Here is a 24,981-nt window from a genome sequence, read left to right on the forward strand (position 1 = left end):
ATCAAAATCACTGTGGTAAGTACTTCTGTAAAAGGACACCATCTCTAATGTAATTTATAAAAATATTGTTATCACATCTAAGCTACTAACCTTGATGAGAGACCATCAACATTTAAGTTGCATATGATGTGAACAAGTTTGTCCAATCCTGGTTATAATACTGGTGGGGTTAATACCTTCATACCCTTCCTAGTGAGATTAGCAGAACTGAATGCAGTACTTAGTTGCAGCCTAACAAACACTGTATACAGGTTCTACAGCTTTAACTGGCTAAAATCAAACATCTTACACCAACACTGCACAAGTAAACACTCGAGTCAGGCTGGAAAGATCTTCCAATCATAATGTACCCATGACACAAAATGCTGTGATGTGTCTAAGTTTCCTGATGGTGCAAAGTTGGCTGGGAAAATAAGTTGAGAGATCACAAGTGTCTGCAAAAAGATACGGGCTGGTTAAGCAAATTAGCAAAAAGATAGCAGGTACACTAGATTCTGGGGAAATAAGGTTATTCACTTGGGTAGGAAAAATGGAAAAGCAGAATCCTATTTCAGTATGCGAGTATTGTGTTCAGGGGTCTTGGGTGTCCTCATCCAAGAGAAATATGTGGTACAGCATCTAATTAGGAAGGTAAATAGAATGTTCTCCTACATTGCAAAGAGGAGGGAGTAGGAAGTCTAGCTATAACTGTAAAAAGATTAGTTACACCACAGCTCGAGTTCACTATATAGTTTTAGTGTCCTTTTTTCTGGGAAGGATAAACTTGGTGGCAGTGCAGCAAGTTCACTAGATTGACTCCTGGGATGAGGGTCAGTCATACATGAAAAGATTGAGCAAAATGTGCCAATATTCCCAGAAGTTTAGGAGGGATGATTTCATCAAAACATGTAAGATTCTGAGGAACCAGCAACACAAATAACATTGGCTACAACAGCTGCATACAGGCTGGGTAATCTGCAGCAAGTGACTCACCTCCTGGCCCCCCAAAGCTTTTAGTCTACAGGAATATTCACCTCTTGGCTGGATGAGTGTACCTCCAACAACTCTCAAGAAGCTCAGTAACATGCAATGTTAGCATTCATTTCGAGAGGATTTGCAATGTTAGCATTCATTTTGAGAGGACTAGAATATAAAAGCAAGAATGTAATGCTGAGGCTTTATAAGGCGTTGTTCGGACCACATTTGAAGTATTGTGAGCAGTTTTGGACCCCATATCCAAGGAAGGATGTGCTGGCGTTGGAGCGGGTCCAGAGGAAGTTTACAAGAATTATCCCAGGAATGAAAGGGTTAAAGTATGAGGAGCATTTGATGGATCTGGGCCTGTACTCGCTGGAGGTTAGAAGGATGAGGCGGGATCTCATTGAAACCTACCGAATATTGAAAGGCCAGGATAGAGTGGAGGTGGAGAGGACGTTTCCAGTAGTGGGAGAGTCTAGGACCAGAGGGCACAGCCTCAGAATAGAAGGATATCCCTTTAGAACAGAGATGAGGAGGAATTTCTTTAACCCAAGTGTGGTGAATGTGTGGAATTCATTGCCACAGATGGCTGTGGAGGCCAAGTCATTGGGTATATTTAAAGCAGAGGTTGATAGGTTCTTGATTAGTAAGGGTGTCAAAGGCTATGGGGAGAAGGCAGGAAAATAGGGTTGAGAGAGAAAAATAAATCAGCCATGATCGAATGGCGGAGCAGACTCAATGGGCTGAATGGCCTAATTATGCTCCTATGTCTTATTGTCTAACATTAAGTACAAAGCAGTCCACTTGATCCATACTCCATCAATTGCCCCAAGTAAAATCATTCCTCCAAAATTAGTGCACAGTTGTTTCAGTATGCATCACCTACAAAAATGCAGTGCAGTTATTCACCCAGGCTACTCCTGCTGCATCTCCAAACCTACAGCCTCCATTGCCAAGGACAATGGTAGCAGATACACAAGAGTACCACCACCTGCAAGTTCCACTCCAAATCTCACACCATCCTGACATGGAAATATATTGCCCATTTTTCTTCATCACTGGCTCTAAATCCTGAACTCCTTACCCGAAAGCACCTTCATCAGAAGGCAGTTCCCCACTACCTTCTCAAAGGCAAGAAATGCTAGCCTTGTCAATGAAATCCAGGCCCTAAAAGAATGTTAAATAGAAAAAAATTTGTAACAGATTTTATGAGGATGTTTCTTCTGGCAGGGGAGCCTGGAATTAGCAGGACATGATCTAGGTTAAGGATTGACCACTTAATATCAAGTTAAGGAATTTCTCTCAAATGGCTGACAATCTTTGCAATTCTTTATCCTATTCTTTGTCCAAGGGGATGCTGAGTTTTTGGACTACAAGGGAATCAAGGATTATGGGGGATGAGCAGGAAACTGAGGACAAAGATCAGATCACCTGTAATCTTTTTTTATGGCAGAGTTTTGAGGGACTGTGTGACCTACTACTTCTCTATCTCATTTCTTAAAGCATAGTTTTACTATTCATATCTCAAATGACGATCCTACATTGGTACATTTAAATCCATAAATTAGTCGTTACACACACTTTTGAAGAGAGTGATACTTTGTCATGTGGGACAAAAATTCCACAAGCTTTTCTTTCAATCAATGATCACACTCTAGTGGTAGGAAATGAAATTACAGATTGCTTTTTTTAAATAAAAGCCTCAAGTTCAAAAAACCTTTATGAAAAGAGAGATTAACTTCCTGCTTGGTTGTTGGTATCATTGATCCTAGTCAGTCCTGGCAAGTGAATTGTGTGCTGCTCACTTTATTTTTTGATGTATACTTCCAGTGGTGAAGCCTCATTTTCCGAATATGGACAGTCCCTGGGTTATGCAAGGGTTCCATTCCTGAGAACTATCTGCAAGGCGGTTTTTCAGTGAGTCAGACACATCCATTTTCTAAAGCTAGCAACATCGCATCACTCTACATACACTTGCTGTAACTGTTTCATTTCATTGAATTATCACCCTAGCACTATCAACAATTAAACTAATGGAATATATACTGTATCCTGTCATCAATGAATACCATGAAACATTTTATTATTATTATTAATTTGAAAAATGCTTTTAAAATATATGGGAGAATTTGCATAAAGTGGGATTTGCGTAAGTAAGCTCGTTGATAGACAGGGGAGCCCTTGTAGAATAATGCTCATATGGGCATAAAGGGCATTCAAATGGGTGGATAGGGAACCTTCCATCTGCATTTAAATAATATCCTGGGATTGCGTTAAAATCCAGTTCTCTCTCCTTTCCATCCTGCTCTCCAGATTTCTCACTTCAAAGACAGGGTGATCTGACCCCTCTCCTCCTTACATTGGGATCAAGTACACAATAAACTCAAACATCCAGAGAAAGGCTGAATGATATAATGTTGATGCAGGGTAAACTCACTATCTTAAGAAAAGACCTCTCAAGTATTACAAAAGTAAAAAACTGCAGAAGTCAAAAATCTGAAATAAAAACACAGAATGCTGGATATTAGCAAAAGTATTTAGGGATAGATAGAAAGAACAGATAAAAATGATGGAGAGAAGTGGAAAATACTGTGACAAAACAGATGATACACACCAAAAATAAGTCTAGAGCAGGAATGGCAAAACTATTACCTGATATTGTTGAACTCAATGTCAAGATGAGGTCCTCAAGCTTGCATCGAGTTTCCCTGGAATTGTATAGGTGGCTGAGTGCAGAGATCAGAATAGGAGTAAGATGCAGGTGAAGCAGTAGTTTTGGTTAGTGCTTGTGGAATGTATAATGATGATCCAAAAGGCAGCCACTCAATACACATTTCGTCTACTCAGTGTAGAGGAGATCACAACATGAGCAGCAAAGAAAAATGCAAATATTCCATCTGGAAGAACAGTTTGTAGGCCAAGACGTTGTGAGAAGAGGCAAAGAAGAGGTGTAGTACTTTCTGCACTTGCACAGAAAGGTGCTGAAATAAAGAGAGGGAATCTGGGTGGTGTTTGGACCAGGCAGTAATAAAGGGAAGAGTTCCTTCTGAATGCTGAAAGCAGGCACAGTTTGTGATTGTAGTTAGATGTGTTTGATGGTGGAATCAGTTAGCTGACAAACAATTGGCTGTTGAATGTAGGGACATTGTGAAGGGAAAGGGTGAGAGTAGAAATGCGAAAATGGCGAGGACACAGATTGGGCTCCCTTCAACCACAATGGAGGGAAATCCTTTATTGACAGAGAAGAAAGATCTGAAGCATTAGTATGAAAATAGCATTGGCCAGACCAATGAGATGAACAACTGGTAGAATAGCATTCTTTTAGGAGGCAGGATGGGAGGAGGTCCAGTGAGGATATTTGTGGAAGTTAGCAGGCTTATTGCCAAAGATACATCCTCAGAAGTAAAATCAAGGAGAGAGAATCAGAGATAGGATGAAAATTGGAAACAAACCTCAATAATTTTGAATGTGATCAGGAAAATGCCCTGATGGACTCATGGATGTAACTTCCACTTCATTCGGCACTTTGCATATGCTTTAAAGATGCCATATTAATAATTTTCCTTTTAACTAGTTCTGATGCAAATGTTCTCTCTACAGATGCTGCCTGATCTGCAGATAATTTCCATACTGTGTTTTAAAATTAATTGCAATACCAACTCACAGCCTGTAATTTTACCGATTCTAAAACAAAGGTCGTATTACTTGTCCAGGAATCATTCCATTCCTATTTTTGGGATTCCACTTGAAATTACTCAGGACAAAAATAACTTCAGGTAAAATTTACTCAAGGTTATTGGCCTGTGCAAATACGTAAAGAACCAATGGATTTTTGAATTGCATTCAGATAGGGAGAAAAAGGACCACAGGGGACATTTGAAAATTCAGTCTTTTCCACAATAAATCTGTGAATGAAATACTTGTGCGACTTACATCCATGGAAATAAGCAGTGCGTGGATCGGCTTGAAACTGTGAAGCAATGGAATGGTTGGGATTTTATTTTCCTAAGTAGTTGATCTACCCAGATCACCCAATCCATACATTTAAAATGCCGTCTGATGCTGTTAAGAAAGGATCAGCCTGGAAAATGAGTACAATATTATATTAAAAAAATCCTTCTGCGCACTACTTGTTTTAAAACAGGTAGTTCTGCAATATAGGAATATTGCAGTTTACTACATGGCTTCAGAAAGCTAATTTTTGGGAGAGTGAGGGGGCTAAATAAAATCAGATGCAAAATAAATAGGTGGCAGTCTTATTCATGCTTATTACCACAGCACTTGTACTTTGGAGTTAGATATAACACGATAAATCATAAATGTTGGAGATCATATTGGCACTTAATATATCTCATCTAGGCATTGCAGGCCACTCTAAATGCACCTTAATAAGTATAATTCACCTTGGCTCAGTTTTTTTTTTAAGAAACTCTATTTTCTGTCACCATCAAACCAAAGTATTCTGTCTCTTCCAAAATAATGAAATTGAAAATAAGTATGTGCCCATCATCCAATAGCTTCCCAAGGAAATCAGAATTACTGAAAGGAACCAATTTCTACACGTCCAAAAAATGCATCTGATATGAAGCAAGATATTTAAAATACATTAAATACCCAATTTGCTTTATGTGGGAGATAGCTTTCACATTCAATATCACTTTGCAAAAACTAAAGCAAACAGTAAGTGAACTTCTTACTCACAGTTTAATTGATGAATCACACATTTACATGACTTTATCCCGTTTAACTCTGAACACTGCTGAAGACTCAATTTTTTCAAAATTTACAAGCACAATCCGAAGATAAAAGAGATATTAATTAAAAAGATTATTTGGTACTGGCACAGCATTAGTTCAAATCTACCAGACATGCACTTTTTGTGTTTAATGAAGCCTCTTTGAAAGAAAAATAAATTCTTAAAAAAGTAGTTTAACGAATTCTACCTAACTTATAAAATGTTTTTATAAGTTATAAAACTTATAACATTTACAATGTCTTGTGCTAGCCTTCTTAAATAACAGCAACTTATCCTCAGTGCATGACTTAAATAGGATTTATGGTAAAGCATCTCTCCTGTTACTTGTACCCATTTTACAAAGAACCAGCTTTAATATTGCCCCAGTTCTTTCCCCTGATTAATGATTAATATTTACCAACATTTACATTCCTGGTTACAATATTTTACCAGTCTTCAAAGTATTTGGGTTGCCATGTCTTGGGAGGTGTTTCCCAAACTGGAGGGGAGAAAAAAATAAAAATTAGTCACAAAGATTTTGATACACTTAATTATGCAAAATACTCATGATCAGTTTCTCTACTGATTACAGTTAAAAAATAGTGTGGATTGTATGTGTGAGTAATCTGTTCAGTATGACTGCTGCAAACTTTCAGCATACAATTTAGTTAAATTATATTACTATACTTTCCAAAGTCAATTGAAAAATTGAGGATTCACCTCTAAGCTGGAAATATGAACAAGGAAAGTAAAACTGAAGGAATGGTACACACTAAAACATAATTCTGTAAGTCATTATCTAACTGACCCCTCCCTCTTGTTCAACTATCTATATATTATATGCTATAAATGTTTAAGTGCGAGTACCTAACGTAAACAGCACTACTTCTATTCATTTTAATTTTAATGACAATGGCTTTAATATTAGCATTAAAAGACACTTTACAGAAGTGTAACATTCAAAAACCAACTCTAAAACGTGGAGATATTAGGACAATGACCAGACGCTTGGTCAAAGAGGTAGCTTTTAAGTGCATTTTAAAGGTAGAAAGAGAAGTTGAGAGGAAGAAAGCCTTATGGAAAAAAATTCAGAGCTTAGAGCTTCGGCAGTTGAAAACATAGCCATTAATGGAAAAATAATTACATTTGGGAATGACATAGAAAGAAGAAGCACAGGCATCTTGGAAACTCATACACTGGAGAGAGAGGCAAGATCACAGAGGGGTTGATAAATAAGGATAAGAATTAAAAAAGATAAAACAAGTGGCTCAGCAGGTCAGTGAGCATTTTGTAAAGAAAGAAACAGAGCCATTTCAGGCTGAAGGACCTTCATCAGAACTGACAAAAGGTCTTCAGCTAGAAACATTAACTCTGTTTCTCTTTCCATAGATGCTGTCCAACATGCTGAGTGTTTCCAACATTTTCTCTTTTTGTTTCAAATTTTTTAACACCTGCAGTTTTTTTATTTGTTTTCATTGAATGTTTCAGATCAATGCATTTCATCAGAAGTGGCAAAAGTCAGAGATAAAAGTTCAAGGTGTAGAGAAGAGGGTGGGGAGGAAAGGACACAAAAGGAGGTCTGTTACAGGATAGAAGACTGGAATGATTAAATAACTAAAGAAATTACACTGCAAACTGAAAGAGGACAGTAAGGGGGTATATGAATATCAAAAGATTAACCCTATATGGGTGAGGCAGAATTATCTGAATTAATAAACTGAATGTAGGAAATGATTTGTCTGAAAGTTGAACTCAGTGTTTTGTTCAAAAGACAAGGTTATAAGCTTTGATGGAACAATGTAGGAAGCCAAGAACAAAGAGGTTAGAATGGGAATACAAAGAAAAATTAAAATGATAACCAACTGGAAATGTAGGGGAATGCCTGTGTACTTAAAGGATAATTTTAAAATTGAGTTGTTGTTTAAATACAAGCCAATTTAGGTTAGCAAGCACTGAGGTCATTACCAAACGTGACTATTGCGAATTAAGACATGGCAGCTAAATTTTCGATAGCCTCGATAACATGCAAGACTGGTTTGAAGTACATTAGAATAAGCAAGTCCAGGGGGTAATTAAGGCAAAGATGAGGACTTCACCAGCACATGGGCTGAAGCTGATAGAGTCAAGTGATGTTTCAGAATGGAATAAGCAGTCTTGTTGATCGCAAGCATAAGTAGTCTAAAGCTCATCATGAGGTCACAATTGACATACCCGTTGTGAACTGCCTGGTTCAAATTCAGGAAGATACTAGGAAGAGCATGAATCTATGACTGGGGAATGCACATTGTGAATTGTACTTGACAATGGTTTCAATCTTCCAAATACTTGGTTGGAAGAATTTTTTTGCTCATCCAGTACTGTGTATCCATGCAATGGAGTGGTCAAAACTGATGTTGCTAGATTCAAGATTTACTTTATTGTCATTTCTCTGAGTATTTACATACACAAAAAAAACGAAATACTGTTTCTCACCAGCTCATATCAGTGCAACAAAAAGAACGGTGATAAATATCTAAAATAGTCTATAAAAACATCTCTAAAACAAAACTAAAAACATATCAACACCACATATTCATATCTGTAAAAGTGCATTTATGTATTAATAAGTGCTTATTTAGTTCGAGATGAAGTTCAACGTATCAGGTAACTAACTATCAAACTGTTTCTGTATTGATGTGAGTACGTATGTGTGTGTGGAGGGAGAGCTTGTTGGTGGAAGCGGAAGGGGACACAGTCCATTTATGATCCTGACTGCTTGTGGGGAAAAAACTGTTCAGCATCCTACTAGATCTAGAGCAGATGCTCCTAAACGTCTTCCCCAACGGCAGGAGGGAAAACAGGTCATGAGAAGGGTGATGAAAGTCCTTAATGATGGTCGTAGCTCTGTGAACACAGCGTTGCTGATAGATTGCCATCAAAAAGGGGAGAGGGGCACCAATGATCCTGCGAGCTGCCTTCACATCCTATTGAGCTGCTGTTGTTCGTAGGCCTTGCAGCTACCAAACCAGGAGGTGAGGCAGTAGGTCAGGGTGCTTTCAATGGTGCCCCTGTAAAAAGTGATGAGGTGTGGAATAGGGAGGCCTGCCTTTCTGAGTCTCCGGAGGGGGTAAAGCTGCTGCTGGACTTTTTTAACGATGGCTGCAGTGTTAATAGTGGAGGTCAGATCATCCGCTAGGTAAACCCCCAGGAACTTAATCTTGCTGACCCTCTCCACAGCAGCACCATCAATAGTCAGCTGTGTATGATCATGCTTGCCAGCCCTCCTGAAATCAATCACCATCTCCTTTGTTTTGTCAACATTGAGGGCGAGATTGTGGAATCTGCACCACGCTGTTAGCTGCTCCACCTCCATCCTATATGCAGACTCATCATCGTCACTGACGAGACCCACCACTGCTGTGTCATCAACGAACTTAATGATGTAGTTGGTGCTGAATCTAGCAATGCAGTCGTGTGTGAGCAGGCTAAACAGTAAAGGGCTCAGGACGCAGCCTTGAGGTGAGCCTGTGCTCACTGAGATGGTTCCTGATGTATGACTGCCAACTCTAACTATCTGCTGCCGCTGCGTCAGGAAATTGAGGACCCAATTGCAAATGCCAGTGTCCACCTCTAACAGCCTCAGCTTTTCTACCAGCTGTTGTGGAATGATCGTGTTAAATGCTGAGCAGAAGTCGATGAAAAGGATCCTGGCGTATGTATTCTTCCCCTCCAGATGTGACAGTGTGAGGTGGAGCAAAGCGGAGATTGCATCCTTTGTGGATCGATTGACTCTATATGCAAACTGTAGGGGATCTAAGTTTGCAGGTAAACAGGTCTTAACATGCTGCATGACCAATCGCTCAAAGCATTTCATTATTATTGGTGTAAGGGCCACAGGGCGGAAGTCATTCAGGCAGGCTGGATTTGACTTTTTAGGGACAGGAATAATGATGGCACTTTTGAGGCAGGTGGGCACTACTGCCTGGCTGAGCGAGATATTAAAGATGTCTGCAAAGACATCCTTCAACTGCTCTGCACAATCCTTTAAAACACGTCCAGGAATGTTGTCTGGCCCCACAGCTTTACGTGGATTGACGCTGGTGAAGGCCTTTTTCACTCCAGCTGTAGGCAGCTTAAGTACCTGGTCTCTTGCTGATGGTGGAATCATCTGTGCCTGAACGGTGTTATTTGCCTCAAAACATGCATAAAAGACATTAAGTTTATCTGGTAAAAAGGGATCATTGTGACATATCCGCGGGGGGGGGGGGGGGGGGGGGGGGCTTGCTTGTAGTCAGTGATTGTTTGAAGTCCCTGCCACAAACGACGGGTGTCTTTATTGTTCGTGAAGTGGCTGTTAAGTTTCTGTCCATACAGCCTCTTCGCTTCCCTGATCCCCCAGGACAAGTTTTTCCTTGCCAATCTATATGCAGCAATGTCCCCAGATTCAAATGCAGCATTACGGGCTCTCAGCAGTGAACAGACTTCCCCAATCAACCAAGGTTTCTGATTGGCACGCATCTTGATGGTTTTGACCACAGTCACATCATCTATGCATTTACTGATGTAGCCAATGATGGTCTCTGTGTATTCCTGCAAGTCAATGACATTGTCGTATGTTGCTGCCTCTTTAAAGATATCCCACTGTGTATTTTCAAAACAGTCTTGCAATGCCGGAATTGCTTCCTGTGGCCATATTTTAACTTCTCTGACCACTGGCTTGTCTTGTTTCACCCTAGGTCTATATGCAGGTGTGAGCATGACAGCTAGGTGGTCAGAGTTACCAATATGGGGAAGAGGGGCTACTCTATATGAGTTTTTGATGTTTATATACACCAGGTCTAATGTATTATTGCCCCTAGTTGCAAAGTTCACATGCTGATAAAATTTTGGCAAAACAGACTTAAGGCTTGCCTGGTTGAAATCTCCAGCTACTATAAAGAAAGCATCAGGGTGAGCCATCTGCTGCACGCTGATATTGTTGTAGAGCTCATTCATAGCCTCCTTCACGTTAGCACTCAGTGATACATAAACTGCCACTATAATAATCACCGTTAACTCCCGCAGCAAGTAGAAGGGTCGGCATTTCACAGTCAAGAGCTCTACATGTGGTGAACAGAGCATAGGAACCACCTCGGCATCTTGGCACCATAATTTATTGATATAAACAGCCAGGCTGCCTCCCCTGAGCTTACCAGATAGCGAAGCTACTCTGTCTGCTCTATGGAATATTAACCCCTCCAGTTAGCAAGGTTCATTGGAATATCATCAGAGTACATGTGGAAATTGACAATATTTTCATTTATATTTGGGAGTCCTGGAAACTGACATTGCTTTTCTTTATTGTTGATACTATTGCAGCAGAATTTCCAAAAAGACACAAAAATCAAATTGAAATATAAACCTCCTAAGTATTATTACATTTTGTAACATAGCTGCAGTATGAACAAAACATAGGATGATCATCCCCATTTTACTCGTCAGATTTCTCCAGGTTTGGAGATTCCATAAAGTACAAAAGATAAAAACACTGTAAAATTTAGAAAACACTTTCAAGCCCATCTATAAATTCTTTCAAAGAGTTCAGCAAGTACATCTTCCAGATGACACAACCGTCTAGAAAATACTTGCATTGGGCCTACTTTTCAGATGCTATTCCGGCACTTCCTCTACGGTAAAGAGGAAATGGGCACCTGTATCTATGACTAAAGCAGGGGTATGGCCTTTGGCAAATACAAATAAAGGGCTCATCATGAGGGGTCATCTCCATAATCGATTTGTCCAGAAGCCACTCTTTCTTACCATTATCTAACCAAACCAAAAAATAATTACACAAAGATGCCAAGTGAGATGACCATATTTCACAACTTGTATTGCTATCAGAGAACTTCTAACAGGGTTTAACAAAATGTTTTGGAATGATCAACTAGTTGGCAGACAAACTGTTCAAATTTCCTTTCTTTAAATAAGTATTTTGTTACAAATAGTGACACAAAACTTTGACGATCATGCTAAAGAACTTATATGGTAAAAAAAATCACAGCAGTTGCTGGAAATCTAAAATATGCAGAGAAAATAATGGAAATATTCAGCAAGTCAGGCACCATCTGTGGAAACCGTAAACAAATGCTGCCAGATCTGCTGAGCATTTTCACTTTGCATGGTTTGTGATTTACGTGAATCAACTTACCCTTGAAGTCTCTGGACTTGATAGAGGAGAAAATTCAAAGGACTCATTTTCCTTATCAGAAGAATCATTAAGGTATCTGTGTGCAAACTTCTGTTTTAAAGCTTCAGCAATAAGTGCTGCTGGGTCAGAAATGTGTGCTTTCATTGCAGGTTTCTTCCCTATAGGTGTTCCTCCTGGTGACCTTTGAAAATATGAATTTTTTTTTAAACATGCCAAATCTCTGAAGTGCTCTAGTTCCTTAAATTACAAAAAAAAATTACCTTTCTACTACTCTTAATTTGACATTCTGCATGTCCTTCAATACATCCATCATGCTAAAGGACTTTGAGGATTTTTCAATTAGCTTTGGTTTGATGGTCACATGACTAGAATTTATCTTCAAAGCCTGGCAGTCTTGGTTGAAATCTTTAGTTGCTACAACATTGCTCTCAGTAGTTGATGACGGTGGTGGTGGTGGTGGTGGTGGTGGTGGTGGCGGCACTTGTTCAGTAGCAGCCATAGATGGATGACTCATAGCACCAAGCGGCGTTGATGCTAATTTTGGAAGAGGAACGAAGGCAGGAGTACCAGGAATGGAAAAGCCATTTGATTCCGAACCATTTGATTCCAGCTGAGTTAAACCTAGGAGCAAAAAAAAAACTATTTCAAAAGGGCAGTAAATGTTTCAATATGGTAATACAAATCATAATGAATGTGTATATTTAATCATTTTATTTTGAGGCTCAAAGACTAATGGTAGGATCAGCCTGGTGACTTCTCTAGTATATTAAAGATGTGTTGGGTATTTCTTGCGTTTCAGTGACCAGAACTGATCACAGTACTCAAGGTTCAGTGTGATCAAAACATTTTCTTGTAAGGATCCTGCAAATTTCAAACACGACATACTTAAAGAACAAAATTTTCATCAATTATGCTGCTGTACTTTGCATAGCCCTATCATTTCTAATGAACACTTAGTTATCAATAAAAAAAATGTTGATTGCTTGTCAACAAATACATAATCATCTACATAACTTACAAGCAGAACCTGGTCTTTGATCCTGTCCTGAAATAATCATGGCAATTTGTGACCTCAAACGAGATAATTCATCTTCAAGTTGAGAGATTTTATTTAAGGCATTTTCATTTGATACACCATGGTTCCAAGTATTGTTCTTTCTTTTTAAATGATTTACAGAAGTTGTCAACTTGTAATGTTCTTGCATTGAGCTAATCATACATTGAACTTTGGCTGGGCGCACTTCATTCCTGGGTGAGACAAAGCAAATAATTCAATTTCAATTTTTCATTAAAGAAAATCAGATTTCCAAAATTTTCATTTTATAAATTATTTTACTCCAATACTTTCATTCATAATCTTCTTCAGTAATTAGTTTAATGATATTGTTTACAATCTTTAACTATTCACTAAATCAAATGTACAACAGAATTGTATAATCATTCCAATTTTTATGTAATTGAACCATAAATTTCTTAATACTGAGCTTATTTCTGAATAATTGTTTAAATTCAAAGCATGTTTTGCAATGGCAAAAAAGTATTTTTTAAAATGTCTATTATATGGATTTCCACAGGTAAAATAAATCCCAAAAATCCACAAAAACTGCAAACATGCTTCTATTTCCAATTATTGATTTATTTATTATTAACTTATCAAATGAAAATAATGGAAAAATATCTGCAATGTGCTAATATACCTACATTTCTTAAGCTCAAGTACACATACATACCTAAATCGAGTGAATATGTCACCTTCATCATCAGCGATCCATGCTACATCAGCCAGAGATGGAACCATAGGTTCAGGGGTGTATTTACACAAGTCAGGCACACTTATTCCTTCTAAAAGCTACAAAAAAAAAACTTAATTATATTTATAAATCTATACATAAATATTTGTAAACAAAATATACAAAGGGAACTTAAGATAAAATTCTAAATGTGAGTAAACAACAAACATAGCACACTAACTGGAACCAAATTCAGTAGATTTGACAAAAAGAATTAAAATGAGAAATTGATCTGTAAATGTTGACTACCTGTTGATCTGTGTTGATGTATTCACAATTTAATATATAATTTATTCAACTATAAAGGATGCATTTTTTGGTGTTCTATTTAGGTGGAGCTTTAGGAACAAAAATCATTTCAAAACAATTTCAAAAAAAATTATACACCATGAAATAGTTGAGAGGTTTATACTAATATTTCTTTTTATACAAAAGAATTTTTCACCACAAATTAAAGCCTCTAAACTTTAGATGCCCTCCCTAGCTTTTAGGAGGAGCAACTTTACTGAGAAAACTAAGGTAGCTCTCACTTACTGCTTTACCTTTAAGCAGCAAATGTCTAGTGAAACATAGAGTTTGGTTTCTGAAGGAACATGAGCTTGCGATGCAATTGACCTAATATTTAAAAGATTATGTTATTACATCAATGTTGATGTATTATTTTAATTTTGTGGAAAATACAATGCCACAAAAAAAAGGTAACAGCCCACTCCTCCAATGTGTGCCTCGGTGGGGCAAAACACCTTGCAACTCCAAGATTATTCACAATGCAGGGAAAAAAAATACAACTTGTTTGTGATCGAGTTCAAAGCTTCTGAGTTTAGTGCAGTGGGAGATAATCTGTCATCTAAAGGTTGCTAGAAAAAAAATTAAGCAATGGGCAACTTTTAAACAGAGGTTTACCAGGATATTGCCTGGATTAGAGAGTATGAGCTACAAGAAGTTGGACAAACTTGGATTGTTTTCTCTGGAGCTTTGGAGGCTGAGTGGCAACCTGATCAAAGTATATAAAATTATGAGAGGCAGAGACATGGTAGGTTCCCAGGGTGGAAATATCAAATACTAGAAAGCATAGCTTTAAGGCGAAAGGGATAAAGTTTAAAGGTTATTTACGTGGCAAGATTTTTTTTCACAGAGTTGTAGGGGTGCCTGGAACGTACTGCCAGGGGAGATGGTGGAAGCAGATATGATAGGAACATTTAAGAAGCATTTAGACAAGCACATGAACAGGCTGGGAATTGAGAGATATAGACCACATGCAGGCAACTGTGCAATTTAAATTGGCATCATAGTTAACACAGATATCATGGGCTGAAGGGCATGTTCTTGTTCTGTACTGTTCTGTTTTCCATCAAAGACTTGTTAAAATGATTGCATGTAGCAAGGGATCAACCGCAACCAATGCCACCTCAATATTGCTAGGGGGTTTCCCAAGAAAGTAGCAAAGCAAAACATGAAAATGTAGAGATAAGAGAGTAAGGAATTCTATAGTCAGATAAACAGACGGATACTTTTGGGATCCCAGCTAAGGAAACCAGTTGCTTCCTATCAGAATTGACACATTACATTGTGAAGAAGGGGAAGAAGCAGAAATCTTGCCTGACTCACGTCACATAGGAAGGAATAAAAATGAGACTCCACAAAGAGAGTTTCAGGAATACTAATTGAAGACCAGGCGCTCAGTGGTTGTAATGTTAGATATGCCTTCAAGTGATCATTTTCTGGAAAAGCACAACAGATCATTTACCACATACAGAGACTCTCACACACCATTCCAATTTCTTGGATTGCTCATCTGTCACAACTATTCTGTCAATATCACCTTCTTTATCAGTGCTTTCACTAGCCTCGACTGAGAATTCTCCAGCATCATAGTTAACAAGGCCCTCAAATGGTTCCCTTCCATTTCTCGTAATTTTGCTGTCACTCTTTTCCCTTCCTCCCAGAAATGTAATAGGGTTCCACTTGTCTTTGACGTCCAACCCCCAGATTTCCTCTCCATTCATGCCATCTCCAGTGTGATAGACACTTTTGTACTTGGATAATCTGATGGAAATAGTGGAAAATGCTCTCATTAATGCTGGTGAGGTGGAAGTGAATACCAGCGTACTCTGTCATGGCTGTAATTAAAAAAGAGAAGAGGTTGCAGTAGAAACACAGGGAATGAAATGGGCCTGATCAAAGATCATTGTATATAGAACATAGAAAACCTACAGCACAATTCAGGCCCTTCAACCCACAAAGCTGTGCCAAACATGTCCCTACCTTAGAAATTACTAGGCTTACCCATAGCCCTCTATTTTTCTAAGCTCCATGTACCTATCCAAAAGTCTCTTAAAAGACCCTATCGTATCCACCTCCACCACCGTTTCTGGCAGCCCATTCCACACACTCACCACTCTCTGAGTAAAAAACTTACCCCTGACATCTCCTCTATATCTACTCCCCAGCACCTTAAACGTGTGTCCTCTTGTGGCAACAATTTCAGCCCTGGGAAAAAGCCTCTGACTATCCACACAATCAATTCCTCCCATCATCTTATACACCTCTATCAGGTCACCCTTGATCCTCCGTCACTCCAAGGAGAAAAGGCCGAGTTCACTCAACCGGTTTTCATAAGGCATGCTCCCCAATCCAGGCAACATCCTTGTAAATCTCCTCTGCACCCTCTCTATGGCTTCCACATCTTTCCTGTAGTGAGGCAACCAGAACTGAGCACAGTACTCTAAGTGGGGTCTGACCAGGGTCCTATACAGCTGCAACATTACCTCTCGGCTCCCAAATTCAATTCCATATGGGATTCCTCAACTAAAGTAAAATGAAAGTATTTTAGGAACTTTAATCATCAGACCAAATTCAGAAGTGGAAGAACAGAGAAAATGGAATGCTTTTTTAAGAAGGTAGACAGAAAGAAGCATACACCGGGAGTTGTGAAAGTAAATGGAACTGTATTAGATGAAAATGGAGAACCCCATAATTAAAAACAAAATCCAGAAGGGGAGCAATCAACAATGAACTATATGAACATGAACCATAGATGCATTCATTGATATTATCAAGATAGGAAAAGGAACAAAGACAATCATCACTAACACTTGTTTGGTCTACTAAAATCTCATCAGAAGGAGAGGTAGTAGGAGAATGGATGGGGTGAAAGTTGATAAGTACTAGAAAGGCTGGTTATACTTAAAGTAAACAAAGTCACTGACCCAGAAGGATGCATCAGAGTTTCCAAAGGGAAGACGAGATGCCCAAGGACTAGAAAATAGATAAAATTGGGACAAGGATATAGGTGATAACTATAGGCCTGTAAATCTAACCTCCAGGCTGGAGAAGTTTTCAGAAATAATAGTTAAGGGGAAAATGGGAGACATTTGTAGAAGCTTCTTTAATAAAGAGCCAGATAGATTTGTTAAAGGCAAATCTTGTTTGAATACTCTCTTTCTTTGATGAGGTAACAGAGAAGGCTAATGACAAAGTTGCAGAGGATGTTGTCCATGTCAATTTCCAGAAGGCCTGCATAAAAGCCTGTTTACCAAGGTAGAGACACACGTAATACAATAATCAGTGGCAACATGGATGAAGAATTGATTCAAGGACAGAAAACAGCAAGACCAGGTTAGTAATTGTTCTTTATTCTGGTGAATGAGAAGCAGTGATATTCCCCAGGGCCAGTCCTGGGATCTGATACACATTAATGAATTGCTTATGGGCATGCAGGCTCAAATTTCAATACTTGCAAATGCCAACAAAGTTGGAGGTGTAACAAACTTGGAAGATGTTACTTGACTCCAAAAGGACAGAAGCTGGCAGAATGGGAAGTGGCAGTAAACGGCAGACAAGATTTAATACAGAGATTGCAAAGCGATATACTTTGGCAGAAAGAATGAGGAGAGACAATATGAGTTAAAGGGCACACTTCTAAAGAATGCACAGGAATAGAAGATCCGGGTAGTATGTGCATGGATCTTTGAAAGTGACAGGTCATGTAGGGAGAGTGGTTAGTAAAGCAAGTGCATTCCTAGGTTTCATAAACAGAGACACAGAATACGAAAACAGGTTAGGCACAACTGGATTATTACATCCATTTCTGGTCAACACACTTCAAAAAAGATGTAAATGAAGACCCCAGAAATTTATTAGAATAGTTCCAGTGATGAGGGTTTACAGCTTCAATATTAGACTGGAGAAACAAGGCTCTTTCCTTCTTGGAGTCAAGAAGGCTGAATGAAGATGTCGCAGAGGTGTACGATGTCATGACAGATTTAAATACGGTAAACATGGAGTATCTGTTCCCCATTACCAGTTCAAAAATCATTGGTCACAGATTCAAACTAATGGGCAAAAGATACTGGAGAATGCAAAGAGAAACTTCTTTTAAATATGGACACAATGGGTGGTTATGATCTGGAATTCACTACCGGTAAGCATGGTGGAAACAGAGTAAATCTGGCTCTTCTAAAGGAATGGAAAGGCACATGAAGGAAAATAATTTGCAGGTCTACATAGAATGAGCAAGGTAACAGTATTCATTGGATTTTTCTGGACTTAAGAACTGAATGGCTCATCCTGAGCAGTGACAGTTCTATAATTCAATAGTGTCACAACCCACAACAGATACAACTGAAAGACTCAAAGTAATTTCAAGACTTTGAAAGACTAAGAAATTGGCAGGACTGTCAAAATTTTGATTCAAGAGAATAGTGGGTAAAGTAAGTAAACCTGTAAATTTAGTAGTAAAATATGAGGGAAAGAACATTAATACAAGTAATTTTATTTCCAGACATTAATACATGTTTTCTGACCTGAAAGCAGATTCTGGGCCAACGATTTAACGGAAGAGCTGAACCTATCCTTCGTACAATGCTCCGAGACTGGCCATACGGTTTGCTTTGCCATAGTGATACGAGCTGTTTAGAAATCACAGGTGTTGGCATGTGTAGTTGTAAAACATTTTTGTCTTAACAGCACAATATAAATGATATTTCAAATTTTAAATGCAATGACCTTCTCTTTTATCAAAAAACTATTTTCTTTTACCTCCCCATTCTAAAATTATTATATCTTAAGGATAGATTTTAACTGGGGACTACAATGTACATTCAGACTTAAATTGGTTGCATTGTAGTGCCTTTTCACACTGATGGTGTCAACATCAATTCTTTTCACTCATACTTAACAACATTTCAGAGCATGCAGAGCATTTCAGAGAACTGAGTTTTAGGTGTACTTCTTTGATGGGAAACAGAGTCGCCTATGGTAAAATACACATGAACAATAAAAGTAAAGGCAAATGTTTTAAAATGTGTGGAAAATAACATTTAATCAAGAAACAACAATTAAACTTTGTGAACTTACTATGTCAGATGATATTCCAAAGTACTCAAGAACTTCACAAATAAAGTTTACTAGGCGAGACATGACATGATTAAAAGCATTCAGCACAGGAGAAGAACATAGCTCTGTTCATATTGACTCAGTAGGACTGATTCAGGAGAAAACTCTATGAAAGAGGAAGAAAATAATTTGTAAGCAAAATTTTAAGACACAACCAAATTGCAACAAGTCATCCATGGCATTATTTCCCTGCTAATGAAAAATCTCAAATTAATAACTGGTAGAATTCAATTCCAATTTTGTTTTTTTTTAAAAAGAGATTTAAGTTATGATGAAACTTCTTTGGACAAACCTTGAAAAAGCAATGAAAATTAATTGAGACTTGCAGATCTAAGTCCAAGGAATGAGCAAACAGCATCCACCACTTTATAACAACCCACTTCTAAGCACGCTATTGAAATACAACTAAAAACACTCTGCATCAAAATGTTTCTATATAGTCAAACACAATGAGAAGGTGCTCTTCAGTACAATGCATAAAATGCATAACAAGAGAGCAAGGATAATCAAAAGTTCTTTTTATTACATATCCACATTTTATAGCAAAGAAAATACAGTGAGTGTCTCTCCTTGAAGTTTGATTCTAGCAGTGGCAACTATTGAACATGAGAACAAAATAAATGGTATGCCATTCAGCTCCTTGAGTCTGCTCTGCCGTTCAATTAGATCATGGTTTTTACCTCAGGACCATTTTTCTTGCACTAATCCTGTATCTCTCAATTCTCTTAATATCAAAAAAAATCATTGACCTAGGTCTTGAATAAACTCAGTGACTATGCCTCTGCAGTCTCCTTAGATAGAGAATTCCAGATTCACTACCCTTTTGGGGAAGAAATTTTTTCTCCTCCCAGTCCTCACCATCCCACTACTCTGCTAATTTCCTCACACACAACCCTCTCATCAAGTCATTCAGCACAGACACTACAGCACAACCATGTCCATGCTGACCATCAAGCATCCATTTAAAGTCATCTCAATCTCCAGCACTTGTCCAGTAATCTTCCACGCTTTTGTAGTTCAACTGCTCATCTATCTACTTCTAAAATATTGTGCAAGTCTCTGCTTCCACCACCTCCTCAGGCAATGCATTCCAGACTCCAACCAATCTCTTTCGTGCTACCTTACCAGATTTTGTATACCACAATCAGGTCCCCTCAGCCTCCTCTGCTCCAAAGAAAACAAACCCACCCTATCGCATCCTATCTGGATGTATCACGGCTTGGTACGGCAACTGCTCTGCCCAGGACCGCAAGAAACTGCAGAGAGTTGTGGACACAGCCCAGCACTTCACAGACACCAGCCTCCCCTCCTTGGACTCTGTCTTTACCTCTCGTTGTCTTGATGAAGTAGTCAGCATAATCAAAGACCCCACCCACCCGGGACATTCTCTCTTCTCTCCTCTTCCATCGGGTAGAAGATACAGGAACCTGAAGGCATGTACCACCAGACTTAAGGACAGCATCTACCCGACTGTGATAAGACTATTGAATGGTTCCCTTATACGATGAGATGGGCTATGACCTCACGACCTATCTTCTTGTGACCTTGCACCTTATTGCACTGCACTTTCTCTATAGCTGTGACACTTTACTCTGTACTGTTATTGTTTCTACCTGTACTACATCAATGCACTCTGTACTAACTCAATGTATCTGCACTGTGTAATGGATTGACAAGCTTTTCACTGTATCTCGGTACAAGTGACAATAATAAACCAATACCATTCTCTCCTCATAAATGAAATGCTCCATCCCAGGCAACCTCCACTTTATCCCACTTATCCACCTCTATTTTCTGCCCTCTTCCTTCCCTCTTTACATCTCATTGAAACACATTGGATACCTATGGAGCTAAACAGGGTAAATGCTGAGAGGCGGCTAGAACCACAGGACACAGTCTCAGAATAAAGGGATAGTTACTTAAGAGCGATAGGGAAAGAAACTCTTCTCTCAAGAAATTCTTCTTTGCAACTCTTTGCCACAGAGAGCTGTGGGGTTATACTTAAGGGTGAGATTGATGGATTTCTAATCAATATGAGAAAAGGGCAGGAAGGTGGACTTGAGCAATGCTGAAATCAACCATCGTCACATTGAATGGCAAATTAGGCTCAAGGACTAAATAGCTTACCCCTGTTCCCAATTCTTGTTGTTTTAGTTTCCACCCTTCTCTCCCCACATTCCCAACTCCCCTCACTTCCACCTTTCCCTCTCCACCCTTTCTCTCCCCGCACAACCCCTTCCCAGCATCCCAATCCCTCCCCATAATCCCCACTGTCTTGTTTAAAAAGGAAGAGACAAAATGTGGGAAACTACAAGCAGTTGTTGGCAAGATGCTGGAGTCTATAATCAAGGAAGAAATAACTTGTTCACTTTGAGAAGCTTGGCCCTCAATTACTTACCATCTATAGTAATGACTTGGAGGGGGAAAGTGCAAGGTATCCTGATGACACAAAAATAAGTGAGAGGAAATGCTGCGATGAGAATATTTGGACTCTGCAACAGGATAGATAGGTTGAGTGAGTGGCAAAAATTTGGCAGATAGAATTTAATGTAGGAAGACATGATATCTTGCACTTTGGTAGAAGGGATCAAAGGCAAACTATTATCCAAATGAAGAGAGATGGCAAATGAAGGAATATAGATGGATCTATCCGTCTTTATGCACAACACACAAAAAGTTAGCATGCAACAAGTCATTAGGAAGGCAAATGCCATATCTGCTTTTATCACAATGTGGGTGGAGTTTAGAAATATTATTACATATGTACAGGGTTTGGTGAGGCCACACTTGGACTACTGTGTTTTGATTTGGTTACTATATTTAAGGAAAGATGTACCAGCAATGAGACTGTACAAAAGGAATAAGCTCAGCTAATTCCTGTAATGAGTTATCCTACAATAGCAGCGAAAAAAGTTAGATCTGTATTCTTGAGACTTCAGAAGAATGACGGGTGATCTTACTGAAGCCAGCATGTGAAAAGTGATATGGGAGCAGAGGTCCCGGTGTGTGAAAGGGGGTACAGGAACAGGTGCCCCAATAAGCGAAAGGGGACACATGAACAAGGGCCCTGGTATGTGATAGAGGGGCAGGAACCAATGAGTGAAACAAGCAGAGAAATCAGCATTTGAGGAGCCAGATGCCAAACATAGTTGAATCAGAGTTGTACAGAATAGAAACAGACCCTTCTGCCCAACACATCCACGGCAACCTTTTTACCTATCTACACTAATCCCATTTGTCTGCAGTAGGTCCTTCCATACTTTGCCTATTCAAATGCCTATCTCAATGCTCTTAAACATAGTGATTGTATCTGATTGCCATCTCCTCTGGCAGCATGTGTGAAAGTCTGTAATAAAGCAGACAACAGAACCAAGGAGCGTACAATAAGCACTTTATTACTTTAATGCTAGCGGGAGTGAGGGATACAGAGAAAGAGTAAACAGTGTAACCCAAGCTCTGTACTGATCCCCACACAGAGATTTACATGTTTGTGTCCCTCCTTTTATGCTTAATCTAAAGATGCCTACGTGCGGAGTTGCATGTATTTGGGCAGTTGCTTACAGCAAACTTTTAGCAAAGCAAGACATGCCTTAAGCACTTCTTTGTTCCACCCAAGCACCTGCACATCTTGCAGTCACAACTATACTCACGCCATGGTTGAAGCAATAACAGATGTACATTATTAACCCATGTTCCAGGAATCAACCACTCTCTGTAAAAAGCTTCCCCTCAGATCCTATCTAAAACTTCTTCCTTGGATGTTAAACCCATGCCTTCTTGTTTTTGATACTCCTATCACGAGGAAAAAAGATCATGACTATATGCACTTCATAATTTTATACAACTCTATCAGGTCACCCATCAGTGTCCTTTGCTCCAGGGAAAACAGGCCCAGCCTGTTGAAAGTCCTCCAATTCAGGCAACATCCTGGTGAATCTCCTCTGCATTGTCTACAGCACAATAACATTCTTCCTGCACACAATACTCCAAGTGCTGTATAACCTGTGTTTTGTGAAGTTGCAATATAATATATTAACTTTTATATTCTATGCCCTAACCTATGAAAGCAAGAATGCCAGATGCTTTCTTCACCACTCTATCCACCTGTGTTGCCACTTTGAGGGAAGTGAAGATTTGAAACCCAAGGTACCTCTGTTCACCAACCTTCCTTCAAACCCAACCATTTACTGTATATGTCCTACCCCTATTTGACTTCCCAAAATGCATCACCTCACACTTCTCAGGATTAAATTCCACCTTCCAACACTCCATCTAGGTTTCCATCTTATTTATATTTTGCTGTAGGCTCAGACCACATTCCACGTTATCCACCAACACCAATTTTCTTGTCATCTCCAAACTTGCTAATCATACCTCTTACAATCACATCCAAGTCACACACAACAAAAGATCCAGCACCAAACCCTGCAATACAACACTAGTCGCAGACTTCTAATCAGAAAAGCATCCTCCCACCAAACCAATTTTGGATCCAATTAGCCAGCTTGCCTTGGATCCCATGTGCCTTAATCTTCTGGACCAGCCTAGCAATGCAGGACTTTGTCAAATGCCTTACTAAAATACATGCAGATTTCCCAATTAAAAGACAGAAATGCTGGAAATACTAAGCAGTCAGTCCACGTCTGTGAGGAAAAAACAGAGCTAATGTTTTGTCGAGAGATGTGGCCTGACCTGCTGAATATTTGGTTTCCATTTTTTATTTTATTTTAAATTTTGAGCATCTGCAAGGATTTTTTTTTGATTTTCAGATTTCCCAAAAGTCTGGTAGCAGATTATCAGAATTTTTCACTTGTTACAAGGAGGCAATCATTTAAAACTGGAGTACATTGGAATTACACACAAAGGAACTGGAGGAACTCAACGAGTCAGACAGCATCTATGGAGGGAAATGGACAGTCGACATTTTGGGTCGAGGCCCTTCATCAGGACTCGTCCATTTCCCCCTCCATAGATGCTGCCTGACCCGCTGAGCTCCTCCAGTGCCTTCCTGTGTTGCTCCAGGTTCCCAGCACCTGCAGTCTCTTGTGTCTCCAGTGCGTACGTTGGAAGTTCTCAAAGAGGCTGGCGAAGCTCTGAAATTCTCTACCCCAGTGGACGCTGCAGGTATTTAGAGAGAAGGTGGGTACGTTTTGGAAAGACCCTGGAACGGAGGGCTTTGGGGAACAGGCAGAGGAGAGGGGCCGCGTAGCCTGCTCCAATTTTCTTGCACACTTGGGGGTCCCTCTCCCTCACCCTCACTTCCACTCCACTCACCTCCAGGGACGCCTCAACTCTTCCTCCAACGGAAATTCAAATTTAGAGCCAGTAACCGTAAAAGACGGATCTTGCAGTAAAACCTCGCGTGATTGGTCACCTAAAACTGAGGTCTGAAGCGGACCAATGGGAGGGTCGGTTGTTGCGGGTGTTTTTGTAGAGGGATGGGGAACGGGGCCCCGAGTAGTTACCGGCCCGTCGGCTGGGAATATCAACCCCCTCTTCCTCCCCCTCCCCCTCCCCTCCCCCTCCCCTCCCCATCCTTCTCCTCCCCTCCCCCCTCCTCTTCTTCTCTCCCCTCCCCCTCCTCTTCTCCTCTCCCCTCCCCCTCCTCTTCTCCCCTCCCCCCTCCTCCTCCCCCCTCCCCTCCACCCCCTCCTCTTCTCCCCTCCCCCTCTCCTCCCCCTCCAGCATTTTATGTGTGTTGCTCCAGATTCCAGCATCTCAGAATCAGGTTTATTATCACTGACATATGCCATGAAATTTGTTGTTTTGTGGCAGCAGTACAGTGCAAGACATAAAAATTACTAACTTACAAAAGTAAATAAATAGTGTAAAAGAGGAATAATGAGGTGGTGTTCATGGATTCATGGACCGTTTGGAAATCTGATGGCAGAGGGGAAGAAGCTGTTCCTGAAATGTTGTGTGGGTCTTCAGGCTCC

At 39.6% G+C, this 24,981-nt stretch overlaps 1 protein-coding gene across 1 annotated transcript; it reads right to left on the bottom strand.

The window, feature by feature from the left end:
* Positions 1-5,658: 5,658 nt before the first annotated feature.
* Positions 5,659-24,449, bottom strand: mtfr2 (mitochondrial fission regulator 2). Its single transcript, XM_052024969.1, has 8 exons — positions 24,320-24,449; positions 19,007-19,151; positions 18,454-18,558; positions 13,589-13,707; positions 12,877-13,106; positions 12,119-12,479; positions 11,859-12,039; positions 5,659-6,191 (listed from the first exon to the last, which is right to left on the bottom strand). Exons 2-8 carry the CDS (start codon positions 19,067-19,069, stop codon positions 6,129-6,131), a joined length of 1,122 nt encoding a protein of 373 aa, XP_051880929.1. The 5' UTR covers positions 19,070-19,151; positions 24,320-24,449; the 3' UTR covers positions 5,659-6,128.
* Positions 24,450-24,981: the final 532 nt, after the last annotated feature.

This window comes from Pristis pectinata, chromosome 10 (genome assembly GCF_009764475.1).
Source record: "Pristis pectinata isolate sPriPec2 chromosome 10, sPriPec2.1.pri, whole genome shotgun sequence".
NCBI lineage: Eukaryota > Metazoa > Chordata > Chondrichthyes > Rhinopristiformes > Pristidae > Pristis > Pristis pectinata.